The 22060-nt window shown below is 43.2% G+C and overlaps 1 protein-coding gene across 3 annotated transcripts; it reads left to right on the top strand.

Moving 5' to 3' along the window:
- Positions 1-464: 464 nt before the first annotated feature.
- Positions 465-21692, top strand: TTC4 (tetratricopeptide repeat domain 4). Of its 3 annotated transcripts, none has more exons than XM_069477981.1 (10): positions 465-628; positions 1237-1354; positions 2750-2911; positions 6269-6346; positions 8379-8503; positions 12562-12648; positions 15202-15416; positions 16966-17047; positions 19878-19960; positions 20524-21692. In XM_069477981.1, the coding sequence occupies exons 1-10, from the start codon at positions 518-520 to the stop codon at positions 20624-20626; spliced, it is 1164 nt and encodes a 387-aa protein (XP_069334082.1). In that variant the 5' UTR covers positions 465-517; the 3' UTR covers positions 20627-21692. The 3 variants fall into 3 exon arrangements, with proteins under 3 accessions (XP_069334082.1, XP_069334084.1, XP_069334083.1); XM_069477982.1 differs by lacking the exon at positions 465-628 and adding an exon at positions 656-751; XM_069477983.1 differs by lacking the exons at positions 15202-15416; positions 16966-17047.
- The last annotated feature ends 368 nt before the right edge of the window (positions 21693-22060 follow it).

Genomic DNA, 22060 nt, shown 5'->3' on the forward strand with positions numbered 1-22060 from the left:
GCCTCTTGCGTTTGTGTTTGGAAGCCTGCCCACCCTGTTTAAAACTGTCCCCACAGCTCTTGCTACGACCTTACAAACTCTTGTAATTCATCTGTTCAGTGTCTCTCTCCCACCACCTTAGCAACTCCTAAAGAGCCGGGATTTTATCTGCTTTGTCCACCATCGTATACACGGAGACTAGACCAGGCCAGGAACACAGAAGGAGCTTAGTATGTGTTGACGAGCTAACAAATGAGGGAACGAAGTGTGGGTTTTGTGGGGTTTGGGTTTATCCACTACCCCAAAAGCATTTGGGGCGGGCGGGGCTGAGGCTCCGCCAAAGGCCGTCTGGGGCGGGTGGGCGGGGCGGCGCTTGTCCGGGGGAGGGTGGGGCCGGCTGGCCACGCCCCCAGACCGGCGGAACCCGAGGCGCGCGGCCGGGAGCAGCACGGAAGATTGAGGGAAGGACGCCCGCGCCGCCGGAAAGAGCCGCTCTCTTCACTGCGCCGGGACCCGAACAGGAGGGCCGGGGTCAGCTATGGAGCAGTCTGAGCCGGACGTTGCTTCGGACGACGCCATGGACTCGTTCCTGGAAAAGTTCCGGAGCCAGCCTTACAGCGGAGGCTTCCACGAGAATCAGTGGGAGGAGGTGGGCGGTCCCGGGGGCTCAGCACGTGTGTGGGGGCGTCGTCCGGACTGCTGAGGTTGCCCGGCTTGAGGCGCCTCTCTCACCCTCAGATCTCTGGCGCTGCCAGCGGATGAGTGGTTTCTAGTTGAGTATTAAAAATTGGCCTCGAGGTTTTGAGGGGCTTCTTAAGCTATCGCAACATTTAAGAGTCTAGGTTTTAGAGTTGTACCTGTGGCTCTACCACTTTCTGGCTCTGATGTGGATCACTTCTCTGAGCCCGTTTCCTCGTCTGTAAAATTACCCTAACTATAGAATCAATCTTGTAGGCAAACGAGTGGCAAACGTGGCAAACATGAAATAAGATGGTGGGTAAAATGCCAGGAATGTAAGGGCGCTTGATTAATGGTAATTACCACTGCTCTTGTAGCATGTGAGAACTTGAAGGAATCATTAGAGATCGTTATCCTACACTCTCATTTTACAGAAGAGCAACAGGCCAGGATGGGTACAGCCAATCATGATAATTTGCAAGTCATGATGAGTAAAAAAACTTTGATAATGAGCCGTGGAATTGGATCTGCTCAGTAGAAAATCTTATTCATGTAGTTCATTCTCTTAATAATCTCCAGGAATTTGAAAAGGTTCCCCTATTTATGAAGAAAACACCATCAGAAATTGATCCCAAGGAGAATCCTGACTTGGCGTGCCTCCAGTCAATTATTTTTGATGAGGAGCGATCTCCAGAAGGTATCTTCCCTAACATTTTCGTATCACAGTTGAATTGAGATAAAGCGTGAGTCTGAAAGGTTCTGATTGATACAAGAAGTAGTTAGCCTGAGCTAACTTGTCACTATTCATTCCATACATACTTCTTTGAATACCTACTAAATGCTAGGCATTGGGAATACAGGGGTGAATAAGACATTTCCTGCCTTCAAAGGTCAGGCTCCAGTGAAAAGCCAAATTGCCCCAAAGAATAAAGACAATGTGTGATAAGTGCCAACATGTAGCTGTGTACTATAGCTGTAGTGTGTGCTGTTGGAATTCTTAAGGGGCAGGAGTGAGCTCATAACAGATTGGACATTGAGCTGAATCTTAACAATTTTGGAGGCTCTTACTAGAGTGATGAGGGAAATTTGCACTCCAGAGAATGAAACAACGTAAGCAAAAGCAGAAGTGTAATTCTGCTCCCTGTTCTTCAGTAATTAAAACAAAAAAAGTCCTTTCTTCAAGAGCTGGGATAGGTATACTTTTTTCCTTTATGCCTCTTATTTTTGTAAGCACTTAGTAATCTCCCTCATAAGGTATTTGGAATTAGCATGACTTTGTTTCTCCACGTTGATACCTATTTTTATCATAGCATTAATTTTTAGTTTTCTTTCCCTATTGGTTCCTTTCTTTGGTTTATCATATATAACATTATTGCATGATTTAGGATCTTTTTTTTTTGAGACAGAGTCTTGCTCTGTTGCCCGGACTGGAGTGCCGTGGTGTGAGCCTAGCTCACATTGACCTCAAACTCCTGGGTTTAGGCAATCCTCCTGCCTCAGCCTGCTGAGTAGCTGGGACTACAGGCACTTGCCACCTGCCTGGCTAATTTTTTTCTATTTTTAGTAGAGATGGGGTTTCGCTCTTGCTTAGGCTGATCTCAAACTCCTGAGCTCAAGCAATCCTCCCACCTTGGCCTCCCAGAGTGCTAGGATTACAGGCATGAGCCACCACACCTGGCCTTAGAATCTGTTTTTTTTTTTTTTTTGAGACAGAGTCTCTCTCTGTTGCCCAGGCTAGAGTGAGTGCCGTGGCGTCAGCCTAGCTCACAGCAACCTCAAACTCCTGAGCTCAAGCGATCCTCCTGTCTCAGCCTCCCGAGTAGCTGGGATTACAGGCATGCGCCACCATGCCCGGCTAATTTTTTCTATATATATTTTTAGCTGTCCATATAATTTCTTTCTATTTTTAGTAGAGGTGGGGTCTCGCTCTTGCTCAGGCTGGTCTCGAACTCCTGAGTTCAAACGATCCGCCCACCTCGGCCTCCCAGAGTGCTAGGATTACAGGCGTGAGCCACCGCGACCGGCCAGAATCTGTTTTTAATGAGCCTTTTAAAAAGTAGGAAATAGTGATTATTTCTCTTCTTCTTTTTAGAACAAGCCAAGACCTATAAAGATGAGGGCAATGATTACTTTAAAGAAAAAGACTATAAAAAAGCTGTGATTTCTTACACTGAAGGATTAAAGAAGAAATGTGCAGATCCTGATTTGAATGCTGTCCTTTATACCAACCGGGCAGCAGCACAGTACTATCTGGGTAATGTATTTCATCATTAAGTGCTTTCTAAAGAATTAACTTTTGATAAAAGCCAGTGTGATGGATTAGATAGTATCAGAGGGCTGTTTATCCCAGAATCCTAGACTAAGGATAGTTTACTCTAATTGAACTCTGATCTTTCAGGTAGACGTGGTAAAAAGGGAAACACGAAAGATTGTATAATTATTATCTTCTGAACCAAAAATGTGACTTAGTCATTCTTGTAAGGTATTTGATGTATGAGTCAGTAGAATCTGAGATTTTTGAGCCCAAATGCTTCTCTATCAAAAAATGTTTTTTTCTAGCCTATTATCCTCTTGTCAATAATGCTAGAAGGATTAAGGATATAGACATCTTTGGGTGAGAAAAACTGTATTAATCTAAGGGAGAATTTCTCAAAGAGTATTCTGCGGGACCCTTGAAGTAAAAAATATTTCTTGGATAAGGAAGTTTGGAAAATGCTGCTGCTTTGTTGGAGATTTGCAGAGGTAACGTACAACAAAGAATCTTACCCTGGCTTTCTCAAGTTTTATACGCTTCCTCTTCAGTTAACACTAACATTATGCAGGGCTGTTCCACAGATGTGAGTTTGGGAAGTGCTGATTATTTGAGTGTTATTACTGCTGGTGACATGTTAGACCTGTGTTTCTTATCACACAGTTTAGAGAGGACCTGAGAGTGACTTTGGCATTTTTGAAGGGCAGGTGTGCTGAAATTTTATAACATCATGCCTTGGTATGGTCCTGTGTGTTGAGTATTCAGTGGACCTTTTCAGTCTGGGAACTCATGTTTCCAGGAAGTTTTCTTGAATTGATATTTTTCTTTTTTCTTCTTTCTTCTTACTCTCTTTTCTCTTTTTGGAAATTCTGGCTGCTGGTGCTTTGGAAACCAAGTAGGGGAAAGGGCTAAGGGCTCAATATTTAGTATTTCCTTTACTGAATCACCAATATGCCTGGGGATCTCCATCCAGAGATGTACTGTTTTATTGTCTGCATAGAATAAACCTCCAGTCTGTGGGAAAGAAACGGGTCTCTGCCACAGCAGAGGGTTAGGGAATGTGGGAATCTGATTGCTTCTTAAGTAGAATTTCAAATCTCTTTAACCCCACACTCCCTCCCGCCCCTACTTCCACAGGTACCTGTTGCCATCCAATTCTGAGTCCTGAGTCCCGAGTCCTTCGTAGTTTTTGTAGGATACCTTAGTATCTTTTGGGCTTTCCCTCTGCTGGCTTAGAATTGTATTTTCTCAAGCCTGATATATCAGTTAGTTCTTGTCCCTTTGTTTTCCTTCTAGTTTTTAAAATATGTTCTGTGTTCTTCTCATCCTCTTTGTCTCTTTGGGTTTATGGCTTTTGGGTTGGGGGGCAGGATTTGAGTTAAATGTATGTGTTCAGTCTATCTCCTTTAACTGGAAGTTGGATCTCTTTTAATATACATTTTTTCCCCTTATAGTTGAGATCCTGCAGTTCTTCCAGTTTTACTTTAATTTTTATTTAATAGAGATAGGGTCTTTGTCTGTCACCAAGGCTGGAGTACAGTGGTACGATCACAGCTCACTGGAGCCTCAAACTCCTGGGCTCAAGCCATCCTCCAGCCTCAGCCTCCTGAGTAGCACCTAGAACTACAGGTGTATGCCAGCATGTCCGGCTAATTTCTTTTTTATTTTTTGTAGAGATGGGGGTCTTACTTGAGGCCCAGGCTGGTCTCAAACTCCTGGCCTCAAGCAATCTTCCCACCTTGGCCTCCCAAAGTGCTGGGATTATAGGATGAGCCACCACACCAGCCTCAATTAATCTTATAACAATTTTACCTTTCATTAAAAATTATTTCTGGATACTATTTTAATAGCTACATAAAGTTGCATTATATGGATGTAACACTGTTTACACTATTTGCTTTACTATTTTATTATGGAATATATATAGTCTGCTTTTAGATTTTTAAAATAATGCAAAAATGAACAAAGTTATAAAATTTTTCCAATAATTTTGATGATTCTTTAGTCCAAAGCAGTATTGGCAAAGTGCCTCACAGGCCATATCTGCCTCCCCACCCCACCACCCCACAGCTTGGCATGAATTGAAAATGTTTCTTATCTTACATTTTTAAAGGATTGTAAAGTAAAAAAACAAGAATGTGTGATAGAACACACATGGCCTGCAAAACCTAAAATACTTATCTGGGACTTTAGAGAAAAATTTTGCCAACCCCTAGGCTAGAGTTTTAGAAGGTAAATACTAAACCATTAAGTAATACTTATAGTATAAACCAGAAAGTGAAAGTCTCCCTCATGTCTTCCTAGTTTGGATAACTGGTGTGTGTGTGATTGCATACCTTTTTTTAAATGCACTGACAAATATATATCTGTATGTGTGTTTCTGTATATTTGGTTTGTTTGTTTTACAAAAATAGGCTCGTATTATACACATGGAATAACTTAAAACAATATAGCATAGACATCCCACCATATTTCTTACATGCAGATCTATCTCATTCTTTTTAATGACTACATGGTATTCAATAGTATGGATTTATTTTAATGTATTTAATCATTACTAAATTGAGGATATTTGGATTGTTTCCAGCTTTTCACAATTAAAAGTAATGCCACAGTTAACATGCTTTTGCATTTATCCTTGCACATTTATACAGATATTTAAGGATAATTTCCCAGAAGGAAATTATTGGCTCAAAGTGTATGTACAGGCTGGGTGTGGTGGCTCATGTCAGTAATCCTAGCACTTTGAGAGGCCAAGGCAGGAGGATCACTTGAGGTCAGGAGTTCAAGACCAGCCTGCGTGAGACTTCATCTCTATAAAAAATAGAAAATTAGCTGGGTGTGGTGGCTTACACCTATAGGCTGAGGCAGGAGCATCGCTTGAGCCCAGGAGTTTGAGGTTGCAGTGAGCTATGACGACACCACTGCACTCTAACCCTGGCAACAGAATGAGACTCTGTTTCAAAAAAAAAAAAAAAAAAAAAGTGTATGTACAAAGCTCATGCTAAGTTGCTCTCTGATTTACTCCATGTGCTCTTTTTCCATATCTTCACCATTACTAGACATTATCTGTCTTTAATTTTTAGCAGTTTCATGTTAATTTTAATTTCCTAATCATGAGTGGTATTGAACATCTTTTCATGTGCTTACTAGCCATTTATAGTTCCTGTATGGTTTGCCTTAATAAACATTTCTAAGGCTCCTGATGAACACAACTATTAATATATTTTTCTAAAAACAGTTGCTCTGATTTATATTTCTCTAGGATTATTCAAGGGTGTTTTTTTCAATACACACAAAATTTTGCAAACATTTGATCTCAAAACTTGTTCTCTCTTTTACTAAATGGTGTTTTGTTAGGCAATTTTCGTTCTGCTCTCAACGATGTGACAGCTGCCAGAAAGCTAAAACCCTGCCACCTCAAAGCAATAGTAAGAGGTAAGTCTTGTAGAACTACACTATGATTGTCATTATGGGAAAGCTACTACTCACTGCACCAAAAATTGACATTTAAAGCTTTGATATTAAGGTGCTGGGATACTAATAAAGTCACCTTATTTTTGAAATCTTGATATTAAGTTCTTATTCCTTATCAACAGCAACATGCCACTTTTAAAAGAATAACCCAAAGAATGATCTAACCATTTATGTTTTAAGAATTCGTAGAGAAATTGAAACTCCTCATTTTATTTTATTTTTTTTTGAGACAGAGTCTCACTCTGTTGCCCAGGCTAGAGTGAGTGCCGTGGCGTCAGCCTAGCTCACAGCAACCTCAAACTCCTGGGCTCAAGGGATCCTCCTGCCTCAGCCTCCCAAGTAGCTGGGACTACAGGCAGGCGCCACCATGCCCGGCTAATTTTTTCTATATATATTTTTAGCTGTCCATATAATTTCTTTCTATTTTTAGTAGAGGTGGGGTCTCGCTCTTGCTCAGGCTGGTCTCGAACTCCTGAGCTCAAACGATCCGCCCACCTCGGCCTCCCAGAGTGCTAGGATTACAGGCGTGAGCCACCGCGCCCGGCCGAAACTCCTCATTTTAAATTAATAATGAATAAAATTAATTAAAGCAGTTCCAAAAGCCACATTCTAATTTTTTTTTCCAAATTAGCTGATTGAAAGGTGAAATCTTTAAATGTCATGCTAATGTTAATTAAAAGATAAGTTGTGGGACCTTTGCTGATAACTCTGATGCTGAGATGTTCGCAGATTTTTTTCTCTTGTAGTCTGACCTTTCCATGTAATAATAGTGCTTTTATTACTTTTATACTTCACCTTCTCTTTGAGAATCTTGTAGGTGCTTTGCAAACTTTAATTTATTCATCACATATTAATCTTCCCTACATCCCCATGGACCTGCTTAAAATGCTTTATTGATGTTATGCCTCTTTAGATGTTCACGGTTAGGGGCAGTAAGTAGACCCACATCCCTCAGCTGTAGGGAAAGAAGTTACTGAACAAAGATTGGCAGATAAATTGAGTGTAGTCCTGTGGAATTAGCCTCAGACTGGAATTGTATAATCCTTGATTCAATTGTTAGTTTTACTTTACAATGTAATCTTGGTAAGACTCCCACTCTGAATATCATTTTACTCATCTCTGGAAGCTGGGGTTAGGTTCTATTGACATCTAAGCCCTTACTATTCTGATATTTTGCAATTCTGTGGAAAGCCTAAAGAGGATAACTGGAGAAAAATGAACATGAGTACATTTTTAAAATTAATTAATTAATTAAGTTTTAATTTAAGGACAGGGTCTCCCGCTGTTGCCCAGGCTGGATTGCAGTGGCATGATCATAGCTTACTGCAGCCGTGAACTCCTGGGCTTAGGCAATCTTCTTGCCTTAGCCTCCTAAGAAGCCGGGACTACAGGCATGAGCTACCACACCTGGCCTAAAAATATTCTTACTAGGAGGGAGAGGCAGCTTAAACTGGTAGCCATAAAGAGCAAAAGTAGGAAAGAGCTAATGTCTTTGGTCTTGCCACTACGTTGGTAAGTGGCTGAGGCAGATTCTTTCTGTCTCCATTTTAAAAATCATCTGAGTGTCTCCATTTTAAAAATCATCTGAGATGGGCTTTATTCTTCCTATTTACAGATGAGGAACCTGAAGCTCAGAGACACTTGGTCCTTTGTCTAAGGTCTGGCTGGTAAATGACATAGCCAGATTTCCATGCCAGATCTGTCTGATTCCATAGCTTGTCCTCTTTGCCACTGGGCTGTAGCCGTCCCTACTTTAAGAGTCCCTAATACCAGGGAGACATAGGATTTTTGAGCTGAATGGGGCCTAGGGGTCTTTCTGATCTAGCATACAAAAAATATTCTTCCTTGTCTGGGGACAGTAGTGTAAGGGGCATTATCTTCCGTGCTCTCATCAGGGTGCTGGCTGGTAGCTGGTGGGTGTGGGAGGTCCTGCTCAAGGTAAGTTCTTTCCATGCATGTTTTTCTTGGATCTTAAGGGTTCTGAGTTCTGCAGGTGCCTTATGCCATCTGGAACTGAAACACTTTGCTGAGGCTGTGAACTGGTGCGATGAGGGGCTGCAAATAGATGCCAAAGAGAAGAAGCTTCTGGAAGTGAGGGCTAAAGCAGACAAGCTGAAGGTTTGTGAAAGTCAGCAGCTAATTGGCATTTGCTAATTAGCATTAATTATCATTTCTCAGATTATGTCTCTCAGGTCATCCTAAATTTTTTCTTTAAAACTTTGTTTCTTCTCTGGGAGGCCGAGGCGGGTGGATTGTTTGAGTTCAGGAGTTCGAGACTGGCCTGAGCAAGAGCAAGACCCCATCTCTACTAAAAGTAGAAAGAAATTAGCTGGACAACTAAAAATATATAGAAAAAATTAGCCGGGCATGGTGGTGCATGCCTATAGTCCCAGCTACTCGGGAGGCTGAGGCAGAAGGATCGCTTGAGCCCAGGAGTTTGAGGTTGCCATAAGCTAGGCTGACACCACAGCACTCTAGCCTAAGTAACAGAGTGAGACTCTGTCTCAAAAAAAACAACTTTGTTTCTTGGCTGGGCATGGTAGCTCATGCCTGTAATCCTAGCACTCTGGGAGGCTGAGGCGGGAGGATCACTTCAGCTCAGGAGTTCAAAATCAGCCTGAGTAAGAGCAAGACCCCATCTCTACTAAAAATACAAAAATTAGCCAGGCATTATGATGTTTGCCTGTACTCCCAGCTACCTGGGAGGCTGAGGCAGGAGGATCAGTTGAGCCCAGGAGTTTGAGGTTGCAGTGAGCTAGGCTGACACCACAGCACTCTACTCAGGGCAACGGAGTGAGACTCTGTCTCAAAAAAAAAAAAACAAACAAAAAAACCCCCAACAAACCCTGGAGAAGGGAGAGAATCTGATTTCTAGAGTTGCCACATTCTTTATAGTATCTAGTTTTCAACAAAAAAACCACAAGACGTGCAAAGGAACAAGAAAATATGGCCCATACAAAAGCGGGTAGAGCAATAGAAACTGCCCTTGAGAAAGCCCAGACATGGGATGACTTACTAGGTAAAGACTTTAAACCAGCTAATTTAAATATGTAAGAATGAAAGGAAAGACCATCTAAAGAACTAAAAGAAGGTATAAGAACAAAGTCTCACCAAATAGAGAATATCAATAAAGAGAAATTATTAAAAAGAACCTAATAGAAGTTCTGTAGTTGAAAAATACAATAACTGAAATGAACAATTCACTAGAGGAGCTCAACAGCAGATCTGAGCAGGCAGAAAAAAGAATGAATAAACTTGAAGATAGATCAGTTGAGATAATCCAGTCTGAGGAACAGAATGAAAAAAGAATAAAGAAAGATGAATGAAGAGAGGCTTATAGGATGCTATTGTGCATACAAAGTAAGGCATAATGAAGGAGGAAAGGGGCAAAAGAATATTTGAAGAAATAATGACCAAAAACTCCCAAAGTTTGATGAAAAATGGTAATCTATACATGCAAGAAGTTTGACAGACTGCAAGTAGAATAAACTTAAAGCAGTCTACACCTAGATATATCATTAACTGTTCAAAGACAAAGAGAAAAAAATCTTAAAAGTAAGAGAAAAATGATTCTTCTTATATAAAAGATCCTCAGTAAAATTAACAGCTGATTTCTCATTGGAAACCATGAAGACCAAAAGTTAATGAAGTGACATATTTAAAATTCTGAAGAAAAAGACTTGTCAACCAAGAATTCTATACCCAGCAAACCTATCCTTCAAAAAATGAAAGAGAAGTAAAACTCTCTATTTGTAGATGATATGACTTTGCATATAGAAAATCTTGAGGGATCCTCTAAACAACTGTTGGAACTAGCAAACAAGTTCAGTAAGCTTGTAGGATACAGTATCAGTATAAAAAATCAATTGTATAGACTTTTTGTTTTTAATGGCAATAGGATCTTGCTCTGTCATCCAGACTGGAGTACAATGGCTTGATTATAGCTCACTGCAGCCTCCAACTCTTCGGCTTAAGTGATCCTCCCACCTCAGCTTCCTGAATAGCTGGGACTGTAGGCACATACCATGGTACCTGGCTAATTTTTTTATGTTTTTGTATGAGATTGACTGTAAAGAGGCATGAGGGAAGTTTCTAAGGGTAGAAAGATTCTCTGCCTTGATTAGAGTGTTGGGCACTCAGGTGTATACATTTGTCAAAACTTGTCAAACTATGCACTTAAAATCTGTAAATTATACTTCAGTAAAGTTGATTTTAAAGAAAGGAAACCCAACAGTTCAGGGTTCCTCTGAATTGGCAGACATCCCACATTCTGTGGTCTGCTGAGATCCCAAATTTCAGGTAAGACAGCAGGAAGCTGCATTCTGTGAATCAGAGTAACAACCTGGGACAGTATTCAAGTCATCCTTCTTAATCATCCATCTTAATCATTCTCTAATGTGGACCAGACACTGTGGTCTGGTGTAGCTCAACAGTGAAGGCAGAGTTGACCATAATCTTTGTGGTATCATTTCAAGAGACACCCTTGAAAGTAGGATCGAACTTCTTGATGGCAGAAAGGATTTTTGTAGCTGTCCCTTGGTAGACTAGATTGGAGAAGAAATGGGCAAGAATTATCAGCCATTGTGTCCCGGAAAGGGTAGACTTCGTTCATCAGTAAAAGATCTGTGTTAGCTGTTGTAGAGAAGAAGGGGGATGGTTGGTGCTGTATTTTAGAGCAGGCGTCAGCAAACTGGCCCACAGGCCAAATCTCGTCTGTAGCCTGCTTTTATAGGCTCTGTGAGTTAAGGAGCATTTTTCACATTTTTTTTTTAAAGAGACAGGTCTTGCTCTGTTGCCCAGGTTGCAGTAGAGTGGCACTATCATAGCTCACCGTAACCTCGAATTCCTGGACTAAAGCGATCCTCCCACCTCAGCCTCCTGAGTAGCTGGGACTATAGGTCCAAGCCACCATCACAGGGTCTTGCTGTGTTGCCCAGGCTGGTCCCAAGCTTCTGATCTCAAGCATTCTTCCTCTTTCAGCCTCCCAAAGTTCTGGGATTACAGGTGTTAGCCACCATGCCTGGCCTTATTTATTACATTTTTTAAAGGGTTATAAACAAAACCAGAGAATATGTAACAGAGACCACACATGGTCTGCAAAGCCTAAAATATTTACTCTCTGGCCCTTTACAGAAAATGTTTGCTGACTTCTTTTATCCTCAATCCTGAGGGTAAGAGCAGGATCAACTGGTTTGAGGTAGATTAGCAAGAAAAAGAAGTCTAGGCCAGGCGAGGTGGCTCACGCCTGTAATCCTAGCATTTTGGGAGGCCGAGGTGGGTGGATCATTTGAGCTCAGGAGTTCGAGACCAGCCTGAGCAAGAGTGAGACCCCCGTCTCTACTGAAAAATAGAAAGAAATTAGCTGGACAACTAAAAACGTATAGAAAAAATTAGCTGGGCATGGTGGCGCATGCCTGTAGTCCCAGCTACTCGGGAGGCTGAGGCAGAAGGATTGCGTGAGCCCAGGAGTTTGAGGTTGCTACGAGCTAGGCTGATGCCAGGGCACTCTAGCCAGGGTGACAGAGCGAGATTCTGCCTCAAAAAAAAAAAAAAAAAAAAAATCTAAATTATATTTCTGCCAGATTGAGTAGGCTATTAGTACTTTTCTCTCATGGATTATAATTGTGCAAAAGGCAGAGCCTCTGATAAATTCTTGCCCTGGGCTTTTCCAGTGTGTTATTCTATGCTCCAGCCACACCAGACAAGTTGAAATTTTTCTGTAGGATACTTATCTGCCCCGGTGTCAGTACTTCTACAGAGAATGCCTTTTCTCATTTATCTGCTGGAATCTCCCGTGTCTATCTAAGTCCACTTCCTCAGTGGGCCAGTGTCAATCACTCCGTCTGCTGTGTTTCATAGCACTCAGTTCATACCACCAGAGTAACATGATATAACACACCTATTATACTTGGCTCTTCACTTGTCTGTATCCCTCAGCCCCTCAGTAGACCGGACTCCTTGAGTATAAGAACTAGATTTTAAATTTCTGCTGCCACTGAACCTGACACCTACGCACGTGCTTTGTAAATGTTTATTGAACTGAATCCGGCCACTAGTATCCCTTGTCATAGAAGCATGGGGTAGATAGAGACCAGAGAGAGTAATTCAGCGCAGGCTGGGGTAATAGAAGAGGAAGCCAGTTCTCTAGAACTGATATATCTGAATTTCATTTTTAGCGAACTGAACAAAGGGATGTGAGGAAAGCAAAGTTGAAAGAGAAGAAGGAGCAGAATCAGAATGAGGCTTTGCTCCAGGCTGTTAAGGTGAGTTCTCAAACCTTAGGTTCTTAGTGTCCTGCTAAATCCACTAATCTTGTGGAGTCTGTTGGGAACCTCTCCTGGGATGTTTTCCCTGACTGAATTTGTTCATTTTCTTTCTACTTCGGTAAAGCAATATGACAAAGGAGCCCAGGCTCTGGAGTCAGAGCCCCCTGAGTTCGGTCAGCTCTCCCACTGTGTGCTTGTATTGGTCTCTGTAACATATAGAGTAATCCCCCTTATCCGAGGAACATAATTTCCAAGACCCCCAGTGGATACCTGAAACCTTGGATAGTACCAAACCCGATTGCCATCAAACACAACATGTTTCTCTTACTGTCTTCCATCCACAAGTTTAATGCCTTTTCCATTTTACCTAGGCACTTACCATGCGCTGTGTCCATAACTTGTGCAGTGAAACTTTTGCAGTTTGAGATGCAACAGCAAAATAGCATGAGTTTCTTTTTCCTTCTTCAGTTTGATGGATAGAAGATTCATTCTTACTGTAGATATTAGCAACCTCAGCATGTGATTTTTTTCTTTTCTTATTAAGTCGGTAACTTTCATCTTTTCACTTAGAGCAAGCACTTTGAGGTTTCTGTCTGGCATATCCAAATTGCCAACATCACTACTCTTGTGTGTTGGGCCATTATTAAGCAAAATACGGGTTACTTGACACAAGCACTGTGATACGGCAATAGTTGATCTGATAACTGAGATGGCCATTAAGTGACTAGTGGGCGGTCACTTAGCAGTAGTATCTACAGTGTGGATGTGCTGGAGGACAGCTGACTCATATCCTGGGTGGGATGGAGCAGACAGCACGAGATCTCATCATATTATTCGGAACAGTGCGCAATTTAAGACTTACTGTTTATTTCTGGAATTTTCCATTTGATATTTTCAGACCACGGTTGACCGCTGGTAACTGAAACTGTGGAAAGCGAAACCATGGCTAAGGGGGGACTACTGTATTAAATACTTGCTCTGGGTTAAGCATTATCTCATTTAATCTTCACAGTAGCCTTCTGATGTAGGTCTTTTTTTTTGTTTTTGTTTTTTTTAGACAGAGTCTCACTCTGTTGCCCTGGCTAGAGTGAGTGCCATGGTGTCAGCCTAGCTCACAGCAACCTCAAACTCCTGGGCTCAAGTGATCCTCCTGCCTCAGCCTCCCAAGTAGCTGGGACTACAGGCATGCGCCAGCATGCCCGGCTAGTTTTTTCTATATATTTTTAGTTGTCCAGCTACTTTCTTTCTTTTTTTTAGTAGAGACGGGGTCTCGCTCTTGCTCAGGCTGGTCTCAAACTCCTGAGCTCAAACGATCCGCCCACCTCAGCCTGCCAGAGTGCTAGGATTACAGGCGTGAGCCACCGCGCCTGGCCTGATGTAGGTCTTCTTGCTGCTGTTTTGCTAGATAATAAAATAGTCTCAGAAAGGTGAGGAAACTTTACACAGCTAAAGTGTGTTAGAGCCAGGTCCTTGCTCCTAACCTCTGTGTCATACTGCATCTTGAGGAAGTCTTGAGTTTTTAGGATGTTGCTCTTCTAACTATAACAACATCTTACCTCCCCTTCCCTGTCTTTCCTGCATTTTTTTTTTCCGAGACAGAGTCTTGCTCTGTTACCCAGGCTATGGCATGATCATACCTCACTGTAGCCTTGAACTCCTGAGCTCAAACAATCTTTCCGCCTCAGACTCTTGAGTAGCTGAGACTACAGGTGTGTGCCACCATGCATAGTTAATTTTTTTTAAATTTTTTGTGATCGGACCACTGCACTCCAGCCTGAGCGACAGAGCGAGACACTGTTGTGAAAAAGAAAAAAGAAAAAGTTTGCCAACCCTGATTTAGAGGGTATCATCAAAGGTAGTTTGGGTTGCATGTAATTTCCCCTCATGTGCTAGCCTTAGGAACCCCTGCATACACTAAGAGGTGACTCTACTTACTATTCAGACCCTTGATTTATCCTCATTTCTATGAGACAGTAAAGATTAAGTCAATGAGCATTATTTCTAATATTCCATGTCCCAGCTAAACTGAAACATTTGACATTTTTGTGCAGCAGGTCACACTCTTGATCTTTTCTGTGCTTTTGCACATGCTGTTCCTCGGGGTAGAATGTTCTTCCTCCTAACTGCCCCAACCCCAGCTTCTGTGCCATTCAAAGTCATTGTTCAAGGCCTCCTAGCATTACTTAGTCACCTCTAGCCTCCAGACTGAATTAATTATTCCATTTTCTGCATTTCCACAGCTCCACTTCTTAGAATAATTTTCATAGCTGTCTCCCCACTAGACCATGAGCAGAAGCTCGAGCTCAGGGAACCTTATCTAGCTCATCTCTGTGACATAGGGTTCAGCACGTGGTAGATGCCAGGTGAAGATGAGTTAAACAAGTGGTGCCTACTGTGTGCCAGGCCTCAGGGATAGTAAAGATGAACCCTGTGTGGGGTAGGTCTTCAGGGAGCGCACATGGTTATGGTTTCCTTATTTTTCAGTGAAATGGGTTTGCATCCTCCACACAGTGAGGTTTTTGCATTTGTGTGTTCCTGTCTTTAACCCAGGCTAGGAACATCAGGCTCTCTCAAGCTGCCTGTGAGGATGAAGATTCGGCCTCAGAAGGTCTAGCTGAGCTTTTCCTGGATGGACTCAGCTCTGAAAACCCCTACGGAGCCAGGCTGAGTCTCGATGACCAGGGCAGGCTGAGCTGGCCTGTGCTCTTCCTGTACCCGGAGTATGCCCAGTCAGACTTCATCTCTGCTTTTCATGAGGACTCCAGGTACTTACTTGCCCAAGACCCCTCTACTCCTGCTTGCGTGCTGCCAGGTGGATTTTTGGTTGAGGAGGGAAGAGATAGTTTAGAGCAGCAGTCTTGAGCCTTGTTGGCACCAGGGACTGTTTTTATGGAAGATAGTTTTTCCACAGACCGGAGAAGTGGGGGGTGGTTTCAGGATGATTCAGGTGCGTTACATTTATTGTGCACTTTATTTCTATTATTATTACATTGTGAAATAATTATACAACTCACTATAGGTTGGGGACCCCTGGTTTAGAGGGTTTCACACAATCTGGTTTGATACAACCGCTCTATCCTGTAGTTCTGCAGTCCCCAACCCCTGGCCTGTGGCCTGGTACCAGTCCGTGGTCTGTTAGGAAAACAGGGCCATGCATCACCGCCTGAGCTCTGCTTCCCCTACTTCTGCCTGTTCTTCCCACCTGTCTGTGGAAAAAATTATCTTCCATGAAACCGGTTCCTGGTGCCAAAAAGGTTGGGGATCGCTGCTGTAGTCGACTGAACCTTTGCTGATGAGGTTTGCAACGGCAGACACAAGTCTCACCTTCGTACTGACTGAGTTATTAGTAAGTGTAACATCACATAGGATATTGTTTGCCAAAAAGTAGCACATACCACCAGCAAAATATGAAATCATTTTAGGTAGTGCATGCATAATAATTTAAGTACATATTAGAAAAATATAACTAACAAATTTAACTTTTGATTTCATAGGGCTAATGCTTAGAACGTGGCTAAATGTAAGAAGTGTTTTTTTTTTGTTGTTTTTTTTTTTTTTTTTGAGACAGAGTCTCACTTTGTTGCCCGGGCTAGAGTGAGTGCCATGGCGTCAGCCTAGCTCACAGCAACCTCAAACTCCTGGGCTCAAGCGATCCTACTGCCTCAGCCTCCTGAGTAGCTGGGACTACAGGCACGCGCCACCATGCCCGGCTAATTTTTTTTCTATATATATTTTAGTTGTCCATATAATTTCTTTCTATTTTTTTAGTAGAGACGGGGTCTCGCTCTTGCTCAGGCTGGTCTCGAACTCCTGACCTTGAGCCATCCACCCGCCTCGGCCTCCCAGAGTGCTAGGATTACAGGCGTGAGCCACCTCGCCCGGCCAAGAAGTGTTTTTAAGCCTGAGTCCATTTAAAGAAAATTATGTCTCATCTGTGTAAATTACAGACTATTTGCCAATAACAGAAAGAATTGTCCTGGTATATTTGGATAGGAAGGTGACAGCTGCTTAACTGTAGGTGACGCAATATCAAATACCAAAAATAAATTCACTTTTAAAAAACCAAATTGTGCATACCTAGCTAAATTCTGGTAACTAGATAATGCCTAACAAAGATAAATAAATTAGTAGAGGATATCTATTAAAACTGTGTCATAATAGGACAAGTGATACACATACACATTTTGTGCATTGCTGTCAATGTGGGTTAAGCTTGCATTTCATGTGTTTTACATTCTTGATATCTCTGGGGACTGATGTGGGAAAACAGATCGTGAGTTATTGATACCCAGCAAGTACCTGTTATATCCTTAGGTTTATTGATCATCTAATGGTGATGTTTGGTGAAACACCCTCTTGGGACTTGGAGCAAAAATACTGCCCTAATGATTTGGAGGTAAGAGAAGTTTTGTTTTGTTCCTCTATGGGATATTTTTTGGAGGGCAGGTTGGGGGGATTGACTGCTTTATTTTTTAAAGAAAATTTTGGTAAAATATATATAACATAAAATTTACCATTTTAACTATTTTTAAGTGTACAATTCAGTGGCATCAAGTACATTCACATTGTTACGTGACCATCCCCAGCCATCTCCAAAGCTTTGTCATCATCCCAAACTGAAACTCTGTGCTCATTAAACAGTACCTCCCCTTCCTCCCCTCTCCCTCCTCCATGGCACTCACCATTCTACTTTTTATCTCTGAATGTGACTAAGTACCTCATACAAGTGGAATCCCACAGTATGTGTGCTTTTGTGTCTAGCTTATTTCACTTAGCAGAGTGTCTTCAAGATTCATAATACTGTAGCACGTGTCAGAACTTCCTTCCTTTCTGAAGCTGAATAATGTTCTATTGGGATTTTTTTTTTAAATCAACAATTTACAATGTAAAGAATTTATCTTCTAATCATTTGAGAGTAAAATGCTAACTGATGTCCCCCATTGCCCCTGAATACTTCTCTTACACACTACATTGTGTCCTACACAAGGATGTTTTTCTTTATAATCCCAGTACAGCCATCAAAGTCAGGAAATTGACATCAATATACTACCATCTAATCCTCAAACTCCATTCGGGTTTCCCAAATTCTTTATAGCAAAAGGATCCTGTTCAGAATCTCACGTATTTAGTGATCATGTCTCTTTAGTCTCCTTCAGCATGAAAGAGTTCCTCAGCCTTTGCTCAACTTTCCTGATCTTAACACCTTTGAAGATGACAGACCACTTATTTTGTGGAATGTCTGTCAGTGTGGGTTTGTCTCATGTTTCCTCATGACTAGATTTGGACTATGCGTATTTGGGCGGAATATCGCAGAAGTGATACTGTATGCTCCTTGCATCATATCAGGTGATACATGATTTCCACTTGTCCCATTATTGATAACGTACATTCTGGTCACCTGATTGAGGTGGGGTCTTCTGGCCTTCTCTACTATACAGTCACTCTTTCCCTTTTATGATTAATAAGTATTTTATAGGGAAGTACTTCGAATAATGTAAATATCCCATTGCTCATCAAAGCTTCAACATATTTGTTTATATCAGTGGATTTACGGCTTCCTGTTTTATTCAATGAATTATATTCTATTACTGTGATTATTTTATGCTCAGATTGTCCCAGATTTGGCCAGTAAGAATCCTTTCAAGTTTGTTTCTGTGTCCTTTTGACTGTCTCTATTTTTTTAAGCACTTGTTTTCTGGCACAAATGTGTTCCAGGTTCAAATTGTGCTTTCCTTGCCCCAGCTCTGGAATCAGCTATTTTTTCCAAGGAGCCCTGTTTTTTTTTTTTTTTTTTATTTCCACTTTTTAAGATAAGGTCTTACTCTGTTGCTCAGGCTAAAGTGCAGTGGTACAATCATAGCTCACTGCAGCCTCTAACTCCCGGCTCAAGCTGTCCTCCTGCCTCAGCCTCCTGAGTAGCTAACGATACAGGCACATGCTGGCTAATCCGCCTGGCTAATTCTTAAAAAATTTTTTTGTAGAAACAGGGTCTCACTGTGTTGCCCAGGCTAGTCTCAAACTCCTGGCCTTAAGCCATCCTCCCACCTCGGCCTTGCAAAGTGCTGGGATTACAGGCATGAGCCACTGTGAGACCTCCCCCCTGGTTCTTTTTAGTGAAGAATGATATTTAGAAGCCAAGATCTCCGTGCCGTAGGTATGTTGATTGATACTAGGGGAGTTGGGGGGCAGGCTTATTGCTCCAGTGCCTTCTTAGTGCCTCATAGCTAGGGAGAGATTGTGTGTGTATATAAAAACATGAGGTCTCACTGGTATCTCCAGTTCTAATCCAATATCACAGGTTTGTTTACTGCCTATATTGTAACAATGACTTTGTTATTAATATATGTACTTGTTTGATCTTTCCCCTCCTGCCGTCACTACGGGCCCCTCTCCCATGTGGAACCTTCCTCACCCTACTTGGACTGTTAACCCCCTACATTAGGCTGCTGCCCCAGTGTGTGTGCCTTGCTCATCCTGCACAGACTCTGACATCCTGCGCTGCTCAGTCACCCTACGTGAGCATCATCATCCTCCTCATCCTGCTTGGATTCTGACTCCCCACAACAGGCCGCCCCCTGCCATGAGTAGTTACCTTCCTCACCCTTATTGGCTATCCCCATGCAGAGACACCCTCCTCACCCTGTTAGGGCTCCGATACCCCACCCTGGACGGCATCTTACAAGGAAGCCCTTCTTCCCCTGCTCAGGTTGGCTGGCCCCCAGCATGGGTGCCTTTCTCTACTGGCCCAGCTCCGACACCTCTGGCAGCCTCCTGTGCAGAAGTTGTCCTCGCCCTGCTTGGGCTTTGACACCTTGCACAGTCTTCGTTCTCACCCTGCTCAGGCTCTTGCCCTGCTCTGGGTCACCGTGGCTTTCTCCCCCCCGACACCTGATGGCTCTAAGACTGAATTGTCAGGGAAGGGAAGGATACATAGGCCAGTGCTTGAGTCTTGCCCCCTCTGTTTACTCACTGGGTAATGTTGGCAAGTTGTTTCCCTTCTCTGAGCCTTGGTTCTGTCTTTGGAAACTGGAACCGATGATAATCTTTCTCACGGTGTCATGGGGAGGACTGACTGCAGAGCACCAGCCCTACAACTGTATAAAGGAAGCATTCAGCCAGTAACAGCTGCCATCTTTTTAACTTTTCCCTGGGCTTGGCCTCAACATGCCTAGTGCTGCCAAAGCCTTTATTTGTCTCTGACTCCTGCCCCTCTGTTCACCTTGCAGGTCTACTTTGAGGATGAGGACAGGGCAGAACTATACCGGGTGCCTCCCAAGAGCACCCTGCTGCAGGTACTGCAGCACCCCAGGTGAGTCACCTCCATGGGGCCGAGTAGACTGGGCAAGATGCTCCGGCACGGTCGCAGGAGTACAGCCAGGTTCCCATTCCACCGCTGATCAATTGCCTCATCCGCCCCTCCCTTCTACCTTGTGCACAGAGCCATGTGAGACAGCAACCATGGAGACTGGCCTGGCCCATTAAACTGAGCCACTGGCCAGAAAGGTTGGAGTCCGATGACACCCATTACACTGCAGCCACGACACCCCTAGACTGGGGGATGTGAATGGGGCTTACTGTAGGCACTCACTGAATGCTGGTTGAGTGAATGAAAGCATGTTTTGTAGTTTTAGTTCATGTTTGCCACAGACATTGCGTGATGCTGGAGGCCTGGCCTAAAGGTTGTGGCTAGATTGTAAGGGTGAGAATGTCATGCCAATTTGTCAGATTTATAAACAACCAAATAACTGTGTTAAACTTGCATTTTAGTGTTGACTCACATCCAAAAAGGCTCACCTTGAATGTTAGGAAGGTCCATGGACGATCAAGGTTGTAATTTAATTAACCACCTTTTTATTGTTTTGTTCACGGCAGGTACTTTATCAAAGCCTTGACACCAGCGTTTTTGGTCTGTGTAGGGTCCTCTCCCTTTTGGAAGAATTATCTCCGGGAGAGAAAGGTGCACCAGATAAAGTGACTGAGCCAGGCTGTGGGTGCCAGGCCCCCAGGTCTGCTCCCTCTCCTGGGAATGAGCATGCCGGAATCAGCTGGACACATTCCTGAAGTCCAGCACTTTATTTCTGTCACCTGGGGATAGTCCTTCCTGCAGCCTTTCTGGCCAAAGTACTGTGATCCCACTGGTCTTCACTCTCTTCAGTCGCCTTGGTCAGGATGTCCTTGGACTCCATCTCTGAAGGGACTGTCCGCTGCAGTTAACTGACCACAGCAGCTGACCTGTGTGACTCGCTGCTTGTGGAGACTGACTCAGAATCCAGTGACTTGGTTCTGAACCTTGTAGAAATTTTGTTCTGCATTTATAAAGACTGTACAGACTGGGATCCTTGGTACCCCTAAAAAGTTTGCCAGTTTTGCTAGACAGGGTGATGCACACCTGTAGTTCTAGCTACTCAGGAGGCTGAGGGGGAAGGATTGCTGGAGCCCTGGAGTTCAAGGCCAGCCTGGGGGACATAGCAAGACCTCATCTCTTTCTAAAAAAAAAAAAAAAAAACAGTTTGCCAATTTTCCTGATCTTTGCAGTATGGACAATTGGACCGTGGCCTCTGAATTCCTCTGCAATTTTCACATTTTAGGATTTTGTGTCTTTTAAGCTGGAAAATCTTTTTGTATGTTGGGTCATTGTATTTTTGTCTATAGCTATTTGTCCCCCCGCCTCCAGAGGATTTTATATACCCTTACCCATAGTTGTGTGACTTCTTGCAGTGCCCACCCCAAGTGTACTTCCTTCTCCCCATGCAAAGGGATGTGAGCAGACATGGCCCACACCATGTGCAGGCAGAAGCTTGCAGAGCCATTGTGTGGTCGGGTCATGCTGTGCCCGCTGCCGTGAGAACACATACCCCACGTGGGAGCTGTTCCTTAGCCTGGGTGCCAGAATGGCAAGACACGTGGAGCAGAGCCAAAGCAGCTGGCCTGAACGAGTGTCACATGAGCGAGAAAGAAATGTTTGCTGTTGTGAGCCCTGAGATTTGGGAGTTGTTTGTTATGATAGCAGAGCTGCCTAATACATTATTAAACTAAAACCAGCTGCTGTCCTTAAGGTGGACTAATTTGGGGTTTTGTGTTGTGTGCTTCATTGGTTTTGAAGGGAAATTGGCTGTGGGATATTTACAAAGAACTGTGCAGTTTTCCTTCTGGGCGCAGGTCCCCGCCTGTGGCTTGTGGCCAGGAAGCTGAAGTTCAGCCTCCTTCCTCAGTTTGGTTTTGGCTGCACTTAGGCCATTCTCTCTCACTGTCCAGCTGGAGACTGCCCGTTTGTCTTTGTAAGAACTCAGAACACTGCGTAAGGGGCCTAACATTCGGTCAGCAACAACCCCAGCAGGCCTTCCGGAGTTCCCTGTAGCAGCCGCTGCCAGCCACCTCACTGTCATGGGGCAAAGCAGGCCCCAGTGTG

The sequence above is a fragment of the Eulemur rufifrons genome, chromosome 8 (assembly GCF_041146395.1).
Source record: "Eulemur rufifrons isolate Redbay chromosome 8, OSU_ERuf_1, whole genome shotgun sequence".
Lineage (NCBI taxonomy): Eukaryota > Metazoa > Chordata > Mammalia > Primates > Lemuridae > Eulemur > Eulemur rufifrons.